Source organism: Pan troglodytes, chromosome 21 (genome assembly GCF_028858775.2).
Source record: "Pan troglodytes isolate AG18354 chromosome 21, NHGRI_mPanTro3-v2.0_pri, whole genome shotgun sequence".
Classification (NCBI taxonomy): Eukaryota; Metazoa; Chordata; class Mammalia; order Primates; family Hominidae; genus Pan; species Pan troglodytes.
The window spans coordinates 31,578,012-31,590,851 of record NC_072419.2 but is presented as its reverse complement, the minus strand read 5'-3'; the positions used below and the strand labels follow the sequence as shown (position 1 = coordinate 31,590,851).

Below are 12,840 nucleotides of genomic sequence, written 5' to 3'. Positions count from 1 at the left end.
CAGGCAGAAGGGACATCGTGTGACAGTCCTGAGGTGGGAGCCTGCTGGGTGATGGGAAGGACAGGAGGAGGCTGATGTGCTGGAGCCCCAATGAGTGAGAGCAGAGGAAGAGGGTACACTGGATCAGGGAGGGCAACGCTTCTCTAACGTGAATGTGCATGCAGCTCCCCTGGGGCTTAAGATGCAGATTCTGAGGCAGCAGGTCTGAGATGGAGCCTGGCATTCTGCATTTCTACAAAGTATCCAAGTGATGCTGCTGGCCCATGGACCACACATTGAGTAGTGAGGCTATGGCCTGTGGGCCAGGGAATGATATGGTCTTTGTTTTGAGGAGACTGGGGAGCCTTTGGATTGTTCCAAGCTCCAGAGCAAGTTCCTCTGACTCTTGTTTTAAAGGAATTGCACTGGCTGCTGGTTAGGCTGTCAGGGGCAAGGGTGAAAGCAATTTGAAGCCTACTGAATAATCCTAAAAGAGATGGGTATGGTTAGGATGGTAGCAGGAGGGGATGGTGATGGGGGAAGAGGTTAGTGCTGCAGGTGTTCTGAAGGTGAGCCACAGGATTTGCTGACAGGCTGCATGTGGAGTGTGAGGGGGAGGAATCTAGGATGACAAGGGTATGAGCCCAAACAACAGGAAAATGCCATTTCCATTCACTGACATGGAAGATCCGTGTTGTGGGGAAGAATCCCAGGACTTGGTATGTTTCAAATGTGAATGAGACATTTGAATACAGGACTGAGATGTGGAGGAAAGGTCCAGGCGGGAGGTGTCAATATGAAAGTGAGAGGCTAGAGAGCTGGCTGCTGTTTCCTAGGGGGCAGGGGAGAAAGGGGGATTTGAGGGCTGAGCTCCTGGGCACTTCAACACTTGGAAGGCAGAGAGAAGAAAGGCACCCAGTACAGGGCACTGAGAGGCAATAGTCAGTGAGTGAAAGAACCATGCATTTTTCAGCCTCAGTTGTTATATCAGTTACCACTGCTGAGTTACAAACCATCCCAAAATTTAGTGGCTTAAATTTATTCCTTCTACAATTCTGTAAGTGGACTGGGAGGTTCCTTTGCATCCCAGGTGTTATCTGGGGTGACTCATGAGGCTGCCTTGGCTGGGACAGGAACCTCCACATTGGCGTCATTCTTGTCTGGGAGTTGGTCCTGGCTGTGGATGGGACAGCTTCATCCTCTCCCTGGGTCCCTTCCTCTGGAAGGCCAGCCCCGCTTCTTCACAGCTCGCAGCTGGGTTCCATGGGAGGACAAGCTGGGGCTACGGGGTCTCTCAGGACCTCCACATGGAACTGTCACAGCATCCCTCCCACCAGGCTGTACTGGCCAAAGCAATCCAGCCAGCCAGGGCCTCCTCTGGACAGAGCAGCACACCATCACATGCAGGCGGTGCAGGCGTGGGAAGGAAGAGTTGGTGGCCGTCTTTGGGACCCCCTGCCACAGTTAGGAGCTTTCTCAGTTTACAATTTTACTACTCACTGACCTCTGCCTCTCAGTGCCCTGTACTGGGTGTCTTTAATATTCTATTCAAATGAACTTAGGCCAACGAGCTCCCCACTGGGGGCACTGGGTGTTAGTCTTGCTCTTCCCTTAGCCAGCTGCATGCTCTTTAGTAAGTCCTTTTATTTATTTGGGCTCAGTTTCCTCATTATTTCCACCTGGAGTTTGACAGTTGGTGGGAATGGACAGCACTAGATAAGTTTCAAATTAAGTAGACTAGTCGGGTGCCGTGGCACACGCTTGTAGTTCCAGATACTCAGGAGGCTGAGTCAGGAGGATCGCTTGAGCTCAGGAGTTCCAGGCTGTAGTGAGCTGTGATGGGAACCATTGCACTCCAGCCTGGGCTACAGGCCCTATCTCTAAAAAAGTATCATAAATAAATAAACAAAGGAGAAAATGCAGGTCAAGCGCTAGCACTGTGCAGGGCATGTGTTATGCTAGTAGATGTCACTGATTCTCCAGCTCTAGGTACACTCCTGTCTTCTCTGGCAGACAGCAGCATTCCCCAGCAGGGGCTGGTGGGTAGCCCACGCAGAGGCTCCTCCAATGGCAGGCTCCTCCCCTCTGCAAGCCCTACAGCTCAAGGGAAAGAAACTTTCCCATCACAAAGAACTCAATAAACCAGTTTTCCAAAATCTCTCTTCCCTGTGTTTACCCGTTTGTTATGAATTTACTTCTTGGGTGTCAAAATATTTAAGAACTCGGTGGAGACCAGTTTTATACGTTTCCTTCTGTCCTTCCTGGCTCCACAGCTGCAAAAACATCATCCCCACTACTGAGCTTACTATGGGGCCACGCAAGGGTAGACGCTTGACAGACATTGTCCAATGTATTCCTTACTGCAGCTGCCCACCCCCGCCGTCCCCGCCCCCCAGGGAGACATTACTTCCGTCTTCCCCAAAAGGAAAACGAGGCACCGAGAAGTTAAGGAACTTGCTCAAGGTCACAGAGTTTGAACTCAGGCTACAGATGCTGCAGCAACTGGAGACAGTCCTCATCGCCCCATATCACCCACCACCGACCCCCAGCAGGACGTGACCCCCGCCAGGACGGAGGCCGGCAGCTGGGGGGCTGGAGCATGGGACCCAGAACACGGACTCAGGCTTGCGCAGCCTCCTGGCTTCTAGGCTCCCCGCCAGCCCCTTTCGCGTGCCGCTGAGACGCCAGGGGTGGGGTTCACTCTCAGGGGCGCACAAAGGCATGAAAACCTTGGCTTCAGCCTCTGAGATGCGGAACTGACCGACCTATTGTCTTGGGACCCACCAGTGCGCTTGGGTGCACCAGCCCCCTTAACGTTGGTGCGGGCTCCCTCCCGCCTCCTCCCCATCCCAGAGGGTCCCCTCGCCCCAGGCCCTGAGCCTGCGTCCTGGGCCGCACGTGCCTCTGGCAGCTCGAAGAAGCTGTCGGGGCTTGCAGGAGAGCGTGCAAACTGAAACCAAAACAGGCCGACGCGAGGAACGTCCGGGTGGGACCGCAGACTCGCCGGAGCGCAGCGCCTGGGCCAGGGCCTGGGACCCTGCTCCGCCCCGCGCTCCCCCGCACCCCTTCCCCACGCTGCTCCCCTCTTCCTAAGCGGCCCCCCCTCTCCCGGGCAGCAGAAGAAGGGGTGGGACCCGGGCGGGCTCCGGGAGGGGGCCCCGGAGGAATGGATGGTGGCCGAAGGGCGGAGCAGGGGCGGGGCCCGCGGAGACTCCACGGGGCGCCCCGGGCGTGAGGCACCCACTCTGGGAGCACAGAGAGCTAGGTAGTCTGGCTAGATGGCGGCGCGCACCCTGGGCCGCGGCGTCGGGAGGCTGCTGGGCAGCCTGCGAGGGCTCTCGGGGCAGCCCGCGCGGCCGCCGTGCGGGGTGAGCGCGCCGCGCAGGGCGGCCTCGGGACCCTCGGGCAGCGCTCCCGCAGTTGCAGCAGCAGCACAGCCAGGCTCGTATCCCGCGCTGAGTGCACAGGCAGCCCGGGAGCCGGCCGCCTTCTGGGGGTCTCTGGCGCGGGACACTCTCGTGTGGGACACCCCCTACCACACCGTCTGGGACTGCGACTTCAGCTCTGGCAAGATCGGCTGGTTCCTGGGAGGCCAGTTAAATGTCTCTGGTGAGTGGGCTTCGGGAGACCCAGGACGCCCCCAACTCTTGGGTCCCGAGGGGACTCGGAGCCTCTCGCCAGCGGCAGCCGTCCCCGGGCAGCGCGGATCGCAGCCCTGCAGGGGCCCCTCCTCCGGTATTCCGTCCGCCCCGCCCGCTCTAAGCAGTGGCTCCACGTCACCCCGTCCCTCATCCCATCGGGCCCCAGATCCACGTGCCCAGCTCGGGCCGGCGCCCGCGGGGACCCGGCGGCCGCTTGGGACGCCCCGCTGCTGGCCTTGCTCGGCGCGGCGCCTTGCTCGGCGGACTCCAGAGTTGCGTTACCGGGTGCATAGCGCCGCTGAGCAAGAGCCGGCGGGGAGCCGCGGGCTACACCCGAGCGCCCCGGAGTCGGGGCTTTCCCGTTCCCATACCGGGGTGGAGGGAAAAACAAAGCGGTGGCGGTTGTCACTGCGGGCTGCGGTGCCCGGGGATCAGCCTGGGGACAAGCCCTGCCCACGTAAACAAACAGAGCTGTGGCGGGCGACCTGGGGAGGAGGAAACTCGGCGTGGCAGCTGGAACCAGTTATTTCTTCGCTGCGGGCCTGGGGCCTGGGGCCTGTGGGCGGGAAGGAAGTAACGGCGGCCTCCCCGTTCTCGTTCTCGGCCTCAGAGAACTGCACCCCAGCGACCTGGGGCCTGCTTTGGACCCGCGGGGTCTGAGGTCCCGGGAAACCGGCCCCAAACAGTTGACCGGTGGTCAGTTGTTTGGAACTTGCTGAGCAGAGGCCCTGCTGCTCTGCTAAGATTTGGGGCTGGGGGTCGTACACAGCACCCTCGCCCCCACCTAAGGCGCTGACTGGGCAGCGAGGGGGAGGCCCTGAACTGCAGGCAGGGCTGGCCACGCAGGGTGGGTGCCAAGTGCGAGGTGGGCTCCGGATGCAGGGTGGGCCTGGGTGTGGGGCCTGCGGGGAGGGGCTGGCAGACACGGTGTTGATCAGAGGGATGCAGACCAGAAGGGTGGCCATAACCAGCTTGCTGGATTTGGGAGTGTTTAAGAAAGGACCTGCGGGTCTTTATGGCAGGGTCACCAGGGCCCCATTTTCTCCAAATCCTCCCTCAGTTGTCCTTGTTGTTCTGACCCCCCAGCCCTCAGTCTCCTCATTGTGAGGATGGGGGCAGTCATGCTCAGAGGTTAGGCTGAGTGCTGCAAGGTGTGCAGCAGACCCAGCGCTTACTGGTGACCCATAAGCAGTAGCGATTTTAGATAACTTCAGAAATAGTCATACAATTATAGATAGTGTCTTGCAGTTATTTTTCAAAGAAATTGGAAGGAACTTTGGACCTCCCCCCCTCCCCGATATTGTATATTACTTTGCTGGTTTAATTAAAATGAGTCACTTACTAGATAAGTGTTTTCTTTAACATTGAGTCAGCAGCAAGTGCCCTTGAACTAGTGGGAAAAAAACCAAACCCTTTGGTTTGCAGAGTTGGGGCAATGTGTCCTTGAAGGAGACTAGAGCAGCTTGCCCAAGGACAGAGGTGGAAAGTGACCTGCTCTGGACTTGTGAGGCCAAGGTCATGGGGAACATTCACAGTTGGCCTGTGCACACTTGCAGCCCCACTCAGATAAGACAGTGGGGCGGACCTCCTGGGGCCAACAGCAAGGACCTTCTGAACCTCGCTCGGTCAGGATCAGGGTGTGGTCAGCAAGCATTCTTCTGTCTCCTTTTCCTTCACTTATTTCTTCTGATAATATGGCCTTTATGGCTACCTTAGCCAGAAATTGAGCTTCAGAAAACTAACTTGAAAAACAGCTTTTCAGCAGCTTTCTCCCCTGGGATGTGCGTGCCCTCCTGTTCATGGGTCAGCAATATCTCTTTCCTTTGCCGGTGTCTGCAAACCATAGAGGGGACAGTATGAAAAAGGGCCAGGCCAGGCCATGACTCTTCTGGGAGCATCTAGAAAGTCGTGGGATGGATGAGAACACTTTGGTCTGATCTGTCAGCTGTGTGTGATAAAGTCAGATGGCTTGTTCCAAAGGAATATCACTCTTGAAGAAAGCTTCACCTCACCCCCTCAAGAATACCAGTGGTTCTCAACGCATGGTCTTCAGACCTGCAGCATCAGCATTACCTGAGAACTTTTGAGAAACACAAATTCTGGAGCCCATCCTGGACATCTGGAATCAGAAACCCTGGAGTGGGACCTGACACCTGTGTTTATAATGAGCCCTTCAGATGCTCCAGAGGACACTCGGGCTTGAGAACCACTGGCCTGTACGCCTCAAACCAGGGCAGATGAAGGCACTTCTAAAACAGAATTGGGATTAGTGTCCTGGCCTTGGCCCTATTAAACAAACAGCAAGCAAATAATGGGCTGTGGATGGCGAAACACAGTTTCGTGGATCCAGGTGTCTTTAGAATCATGACTCGGGTTGATTTCTTGCTTTCCCTGTACTGTACTTTGCATGTTTCCTCATCTGTAAAACAAGGGCAGTATGTAACTGAATTCTGTCCTAGTTACTATTGATGTACATCAAACCACTCCTAAGTTTAGTGACACAAGATAACAACAATTTTATATTCCTCGCATAGTCTGTGGGTCAGGACTTTGGACAGGGCCTGATGGGGATGACTCATGTCAAAGGGCAAAATTAGGACAAATTTAGTTTAAAGACCTTAATTCACTTTATTCGTGATTATAGAATTGGGAAACACCCCATTCCACAAAACAGAAGGAATGTTTGATGAGCTGAACAGAGGAGGATGGTTTTATAGACAGAAGGGGCTGAAGAATGCAGACATGGAGAACAAAAAGTGGACTGGTTATTTCAAAGCTACTTTTGTTGTAAACGTGAAAGTGGAAGGAGCTCCCTTATCATGCCAGCTTGTTTGGAGATTTAGCTATCTTTCACTCTCCTTGTTTCTTAGAAGGCCGGATAAACAACTTAGTTTCCATTTGGTGACACCACACTTTAGCAAGAGTGACTCCATTTTTGTGTGATCTATTGGGCCTCATGCAGCTCAGTCCAGACCAGTGGCCTCCTATACATTTTATTTAACACTTGCTCCTGCTCCTCAGTGTCTGAGGTTGTAGTCATCTGCCTGTTTCTCACTCCCAAGTCTGGAGCCTGGTTTGGGACAACTTGCAGGCTGGCTTCAGCCAGAACTGTGGCCCAAAGCACCTCCTGGGGCTTGTCACAGCATGGTGGCTGGGCCCAGGCAATGTCCTGCAACCAGAGGTCCAAGAGACCAGCACAGATGTTATTAGGCATCTTCCGACCTGGGGAAGGGGACCTGACTGTTTGCACCTGTTTTGTTATCCATGGGAGTATCTATCACACCCATCCCAGGGCTGTTAGAATGAAATGAGGAAACGCTTGTAAGGCACTCAGCACTTTCTTAACACATTATACATCCCCAGTCACTGGCCGTTTGTTATTTATTAATGAAGCATGTGGGGAGGCTGTGACCTTGTGCTTGGCCTTCGGCAGTGCTGCTGAGAGAGCTGAGCTTCATCTGAACTGGACCACATGGGCTTGCATCTGATCAGCCTGGGATAGGTGGGGAATAGACTTTGGAGAGCATGCAGGTGGCTGAGGTGGCTTTCAAAGCTCCACAGTATCCTGCCCATCCCACAACTCCAATAGCCAGGCGAGGTTATGGTGTCTGAGACTCACTGGGCAGGGTAGACAGAGTGTCTGTGCCCTTCTGTGACTTGCTTCTATTGTGTAAAACTGCCTTGCAGAAGGTTCTTTGGAGAGCCAGGTTCTAAAAGGGATTCTTTCCCACCTGTGAAATTTGGCTCTGTCCTTTGTAGGGCTCTGCAGCTGTTTTTGCCCTGTGGCATATCAACTCAAGACGTCAGGAAGTTGTAAATGCAGAACCGGAGGGTAATGACATGTGTTGCTTTCAAAACACACAGCTAAGCTCTATTTTTAAAACCCCCAATTTTAAGTCATGTTTTTCAGTGTGTGTACTCTTAAGCAAGAATGTAAAAATCCTCTTTGTAACCAAGCATTGAGCACTGGGAAATTTCTTGGATGCTTTTTGGAGATTAATTGCAGGAATAGAGGCCCTTTTGCTGTAGTTCCTCTGCGTTTGCTGTAGTTTCCTCTCTGTGGCATGCCTCTAATCGTTCAGAAGGCAGGACACTGACAGCGGCAAGACGCTGTGCGCCTGTGCTTCATTTTCCTCCTAGTGATTCCAGTGATTAACTTTTCTAAGGTTTTTCAGGGAACTCTACATGAAAAAGGAACCCCTAATCTTAGGAGGAGGATCCTCCAGAGGAATCCAAGTCCTCCCCAGCTGTCAGGGGTACGACTTACTTTAAATAACAGATGCTTTGGGAAAATTGTCCAAAACAATTTTTGTGACTGACGTAATATCTCAAAGCCTGCCAGGGAAGATTGCTATTAAAAGAAAGTCCATTGTGGGCCAGGCGCCGTGGCTCATGCCTGGAATCCCAGTACTTTGGGAGGCTGAGGTGGGCAGATCGCTTGAGCCCAGGAGTTTGAGACCAGCCTGGCAACGTAGTGAGACCCCCATCTCAAAAAAAAAAAAATTAGCCGAGCGTGGTGGTGCATACCTGTAGTCCCAGTTACTTGGAAGGCTGAGGTGGGAGGATCCCTTGAGCCCAGGAGGTGGAGGTTGCAGTGAGCTGAGATCACGCCAGTGCACTCTAGCCTGGGCAATGGAGTGAGACCCTATCTCAAAAAAAAAAAAAAAAAAAAAAAAAAGCCCATTGTGAATAGTAACTCCCTATTCAAATTGAATTTCTGTATGCTGGGTTCCACTTTCAGTTAGGGTGTGTGAGTGTGAGGGATGTATTTAAATAAGCAACAAGAGTACTTGAAAATTCCTACGTGTGTGTCAGGATTGTAATGGAAATCCCAATACTCTTATAATGCCTTTTTAAAACAAAATACCAAACCCCTGCCCCAGCCACGGGCATTGGCTGACTGCGTCCAGCTGTGTTAGTCCCTGGGTGGGGTCCTGGGCATCTGTGAGCGAGATGGAGCGCCCTGGCTGGCCAGCCCTCTGCTCCGCATGGCTTGTCGCATCCTCATGGCACCAACATGAAGTGGTTGGTGGTCCCATTGCACAGATTTGGAAATAAAGGCTCCAATTCATGTACAGCCATGAATAATCCAGAAAATGCTCAATACGACAGAGCTCACATTCTAATGAGGAGAGGAACCATAAGTCAGTAAATGAGTAAGTCCACACTGGGGTGGGAGGGGAATTGTGATGTAATTCCCAACGCCGGTCTCCATGATAAAGGAATCTTAGGGACGCAGTCCCTGCCCTTGGGGAATGGCATTGTGCCCCGTAATGGGGACCACCAGGGAGCATGGGGCAGTGTGAAATGGTGTGGGCCTCTGCGAGGCGAAGGACAGGTCATCCATCATGTGCTGGGAAACTTGGGAAAGGCCGGAAATAGGAGGTGGAGTTTCAGCTACACTTTAAATTGCCATGGGTCCTCGCCCAACTCTTCTTGGAAATGCTGAGAAATGGAATTTTCTTGTCTCACTGCCCAGTTCTTTGGGCAGATTTTTTTTTAAACTTTCTTTTCCTCCTCCCTCTCTTCCCCCCTTCCTTCCTCCTTTCCATCCTTCCTCACCTTCTTACCTCCTTCCTTCCCCTCCTTTCCACCTTTTCATCCTGAAATTGAAGCACTAGCAGGAACCATAACTATGTGCGAAGAGCCATGTGCACATGGGTGTTAGGGCCACTGTCCCCCCAAACCCCACATGGAGCTTTCTTCAGGTGCCTGTGTGGTCTGAGCACCAGCCGTGGTGGCCAGAACAAAGACAGGGGGAGGGTTGTTCTGTTTGCCTTCTTGGGGGACACCTTGACTCCATCTGACACACAGCCAGAAACAACCCAGTGGCACCTAATCCTTCCAGTCCCACCCAGACCAAGGATCATTATACCCACTCCAAGGATTAGGAAATGGGCTTGGATTAAATGATATGTGCATTGTCTGTGGTTAGTGAGTGGCTGGACAGGGGCTGGACTTTAGACCCTGAGTTTTTAGTGGTGACTCCAGGCTGCCAACCAGTGGCTCATGAGGCTGGCAAGTATGCGTAATCACCCCTGTCCCAAAGGAAAAAGAAAACCATTGGAAATCTGGCATCTGCATAGAAAGTGGATGTGCATGTAGGTCCATGTGCACACATTGTCAGAGTCGGGTCCCAGGACCAGCAGCGGCTGCATCACTAGGATCTTGTTAGAAATGCAGATGCCCAGAGCGGGGACGGGGCACACTGGCTGCAGCTAACATGCCCTCTGGGGACTTCTGATGCCAATCAAGGTTGAGAAGCACTGATTTGGGCCAAAAAAGAGAATGTCTTCTACTTGAGGGATGAAGCCACAAAGACAAGAAGAGGTCTGCTCCCTCCCTTGGGCATGAGGGGACCACCTGGTGCCAGTTACACCTCAATATGACCCTTTGGCTCGAGGATGCAAGTGGTCTGTTCCTCAGCTCTGTGCTCTGGACCAGGCTACCTGAACCCAGACCTGAGCAGGACACTCAGCCCTCGCCCTAGGGAGCGCAGCAGGCAGTGAGCATCTGGAAGAGTTGGGGGATGCGCAGGGTCTGGGACAGTGAGGTGCTCGGGAGAGTGAGCGCCTTGGGCTGAGAGCTGCAGTGTGGGTGTGAGGAGGGCACAGCGCCCCAGGCAGGGAGAAGCCACAGCAAAGGCCCGAGGGCAGGGGAGCTCACCAGATGTGGCCCGGTCAGCAGGGAGAGGCAGGTCATTGGGGCCTTGGTGGCCACTTTTTGAGTACCTCTGCATGTGGCGAGGCACCTGGGGGACACTGTGTTTGGGGCTCTCTTCTGATCTGCTGGACTCAGGCCACCTGTCAGCCCTGGAAAGACAGGGACACAGGGCTTATCTCACGGGCCACCCGGCCGCACCTGGGTGCTGTCCATCCTGGGGCTGGCCTGCCCCTCTCCACCTTCCTCACCTCTGCCTTCCTGCTTGGTATAAAATGATGCAGGATGTCCTGCTGGGCTGGGAGGCTGTGAGGGCCTGTTTGAAGTTGGGCAGTCGCTGTCTCTGAGAAGAGTGTCCTGGTGCCCTGGCTGCTGTGGGAGCAGGTGAGGCGATGAGATGAATGCCAAGGCGAAGTGTCCAGCGTGGTTCGAGCCCTTCCTGCTTCATCTTGGCTGGGGCCTTGGGCAGGTCACCAGGCCATGCAGAGGGCGTTTGCTCATCTACACCTGGGCAGGCCACTCTTCCGGGGGGCTCCAGGGTCAAATTTGGAGTGGAGCAAGTATGTCAGGCAGAGCTTTTCAGATGTGAGAGTGGGTTCACATATCCTGGGGCTTCTTATGAGGCTGGTTGGGACTCAGCAGGTCTGGGTGGGGCTGAAGATTTGCATTTGTGACCAGCTCCCGGGGGGGGATGGTGGGTGCAGACACTGTCGATCCTCAGCTGGACATTCCCAGGCTTGTCATAGCATCATAGAGTCACTGGAGGTGACAGGCAGGCAGTGGGGTGTAGGACCCTCTGTGGAGGGATGGTCTCCTGCTGATTGTTCAGAAGCCAGAAGTCCATGGCTTTCATGTGAAAGCTCTCGATTTTTAAATATTGGACTGGACTCACACACGCATGCCCACACACCCTGGTCAGGGTGGTTAGCACAACTGTATGCTGGACTCAGCCTAGGGACCACGTTGGCTAATATCTGCTATACCCGTGTATTAATTTTCTCCCTGGCAGTTGTGTTGTTTTTCCATCTCCTTCAGGGTTTACATGTTCCTGTCGCCTGCCTGAATTGGCCTCACTATTCTTCTCAACTGTTCTGTCTTCCGTCTGTAAGACCAAGCCTGATTCATCCCTCCTCCCCAATTCCCCCACTACTGGCAAAGCTCGCTTCCCTCCCACTTGTTGCATAGAGCAGTTCTTCACCGCCTGGTGAAGAACTGGACTGTTACCGGGGGACTTTGGAGGGTGGGGCGGTGGGACAGACTGTGGAGCCAATCTGCCTGCGTTGAATCCAGCTCCGCCTCTGTGTGACCTTGGCCAGGCAGCTTAACTTTTCGGGGCCTCTGTTCTCCCATCCGTAATGGGAGATGCTGGTGGTGCGGGTGCTGCCTCCGTGGAGGCTCTTGCAGTAATTATTGTTTCAGCCCCAGGCTGCTCCTGACTTCCCAGGGTTTGCCTTCCCAGGGTAAATTCAGCTCCAGTGCCCTGTTTGGACAAGTGTCATGAGCCTGCCGCCACCGGCCTTGTGTGTTTGGTCACTTTTGCATGTTTCTTACGTTTGCATCTGTCTCCTGCACCCATGGCAGGGGCTTCGAATCTGCCCTGGCATTTCCCTCAGTGCTCAGTGTGGGGCCTTGATCAGGATTGGCACCCGGGACTGGTTGGGTTAAACCATCTCAGGGTTGTATGCTCCTTCTCTTTGCTCCTAAGAGACTCCCCAACACCCAGCAAAACATTGTGTGGTTAATGCTGCACTTGGCATGACCACAGTGAACAGAGGTTAGCACCCCCAGCCCCTCAACACACACAGAGATGTTGTGTAAATTCAGGTCTGCCACTGATCCCCTTCTTAGTTTGTCTTCTTGTTTTTATTTTCTTCTATTTTTTGGGCATGTCTTCTCTTTTATTTTTCTGTTAATAGTAGTTCAAAGAACTTTCCTGTGTCTGTTACTAGTATTAGTAATTTTTCCTGGAATCTGTCTACATTTGTTACATTTTTTGAGGTGTAATTTACAAACAGGCTACAGGGGTGACCCTGAGAGACCAGGTGAGTGGGTGCTGCTGCCCCCAAAACCATTCATGGGGCTTATGTCCCTGAATACCTGGGGACCCACCGATGGGCCAGTGAGTGAGGAGAGCTGGCTTGAGGGTTGCCAGAAGGGGCTCAGCTTTGGAATCTAATGAGTAGTGACCAGCCTGCCAGCGGAGGGGCCCTGTGCTGCTAATCCTCAGTCTCACGGTGTGCCACAGAGCTGTTTCTGCCGGAGGGTCATGTGTGGGAGCTTGGGTAATGGAGAGGGAGGGAGCAGAGCCTTCTGCAAAACCAGGACATTTCCCCATCATGAGCCACTTCTTGGAACAAGGCTGGTTTACTGGGTGCTGGTGGAACACGTGGGAGAGTTGGGTCCTCGTCCCTTCTTGCACCTTTAACCTTGGGGGCAGGTCAGCACTGGGCACATGGGAACTGCAGGAGCCAAGCCCTGAAACAGGAACAACCTGTTTGCACTGAGTGTTCTTTCCAACAGCTCAGGCTGCAGTGCCCAGCCCTGGCTGCACATCAGAACC

The 12,840-nt window shown here is 53.8% G+C and overlaps 1 protein-coding gene across 2 annotated transcripts in view; it reads left to right on the top strand.

The window, feature by feature from the left end:
- Positions 1-3,072: 3,072 nt before the first annotated feature.
- The window catches only part of ACSS1 (acyl-CoA synthetase short chain family member 1), a 54,499-nt gene continuing 44,731 nt past the window's right edge, over positions 3,073-12,840 (top strand). Inside the window, exon 1 of one of the 2 annotated variants that reach the window (XM_001149851.7) lies at positions 3,073-3,588. In XM_001149851.7, coding sequence (XP_001149851.1) covers positions 3,258-3,588 — 331 coding nt within the window. In that variant the 5' untranslated portion in view covers positions 3,073-3,257. The remainder of the gene's footprint in view (positions 3,589-12,840) is intronic. The other variant, XM_009436948.4, reaches the window with a different exon arrangement.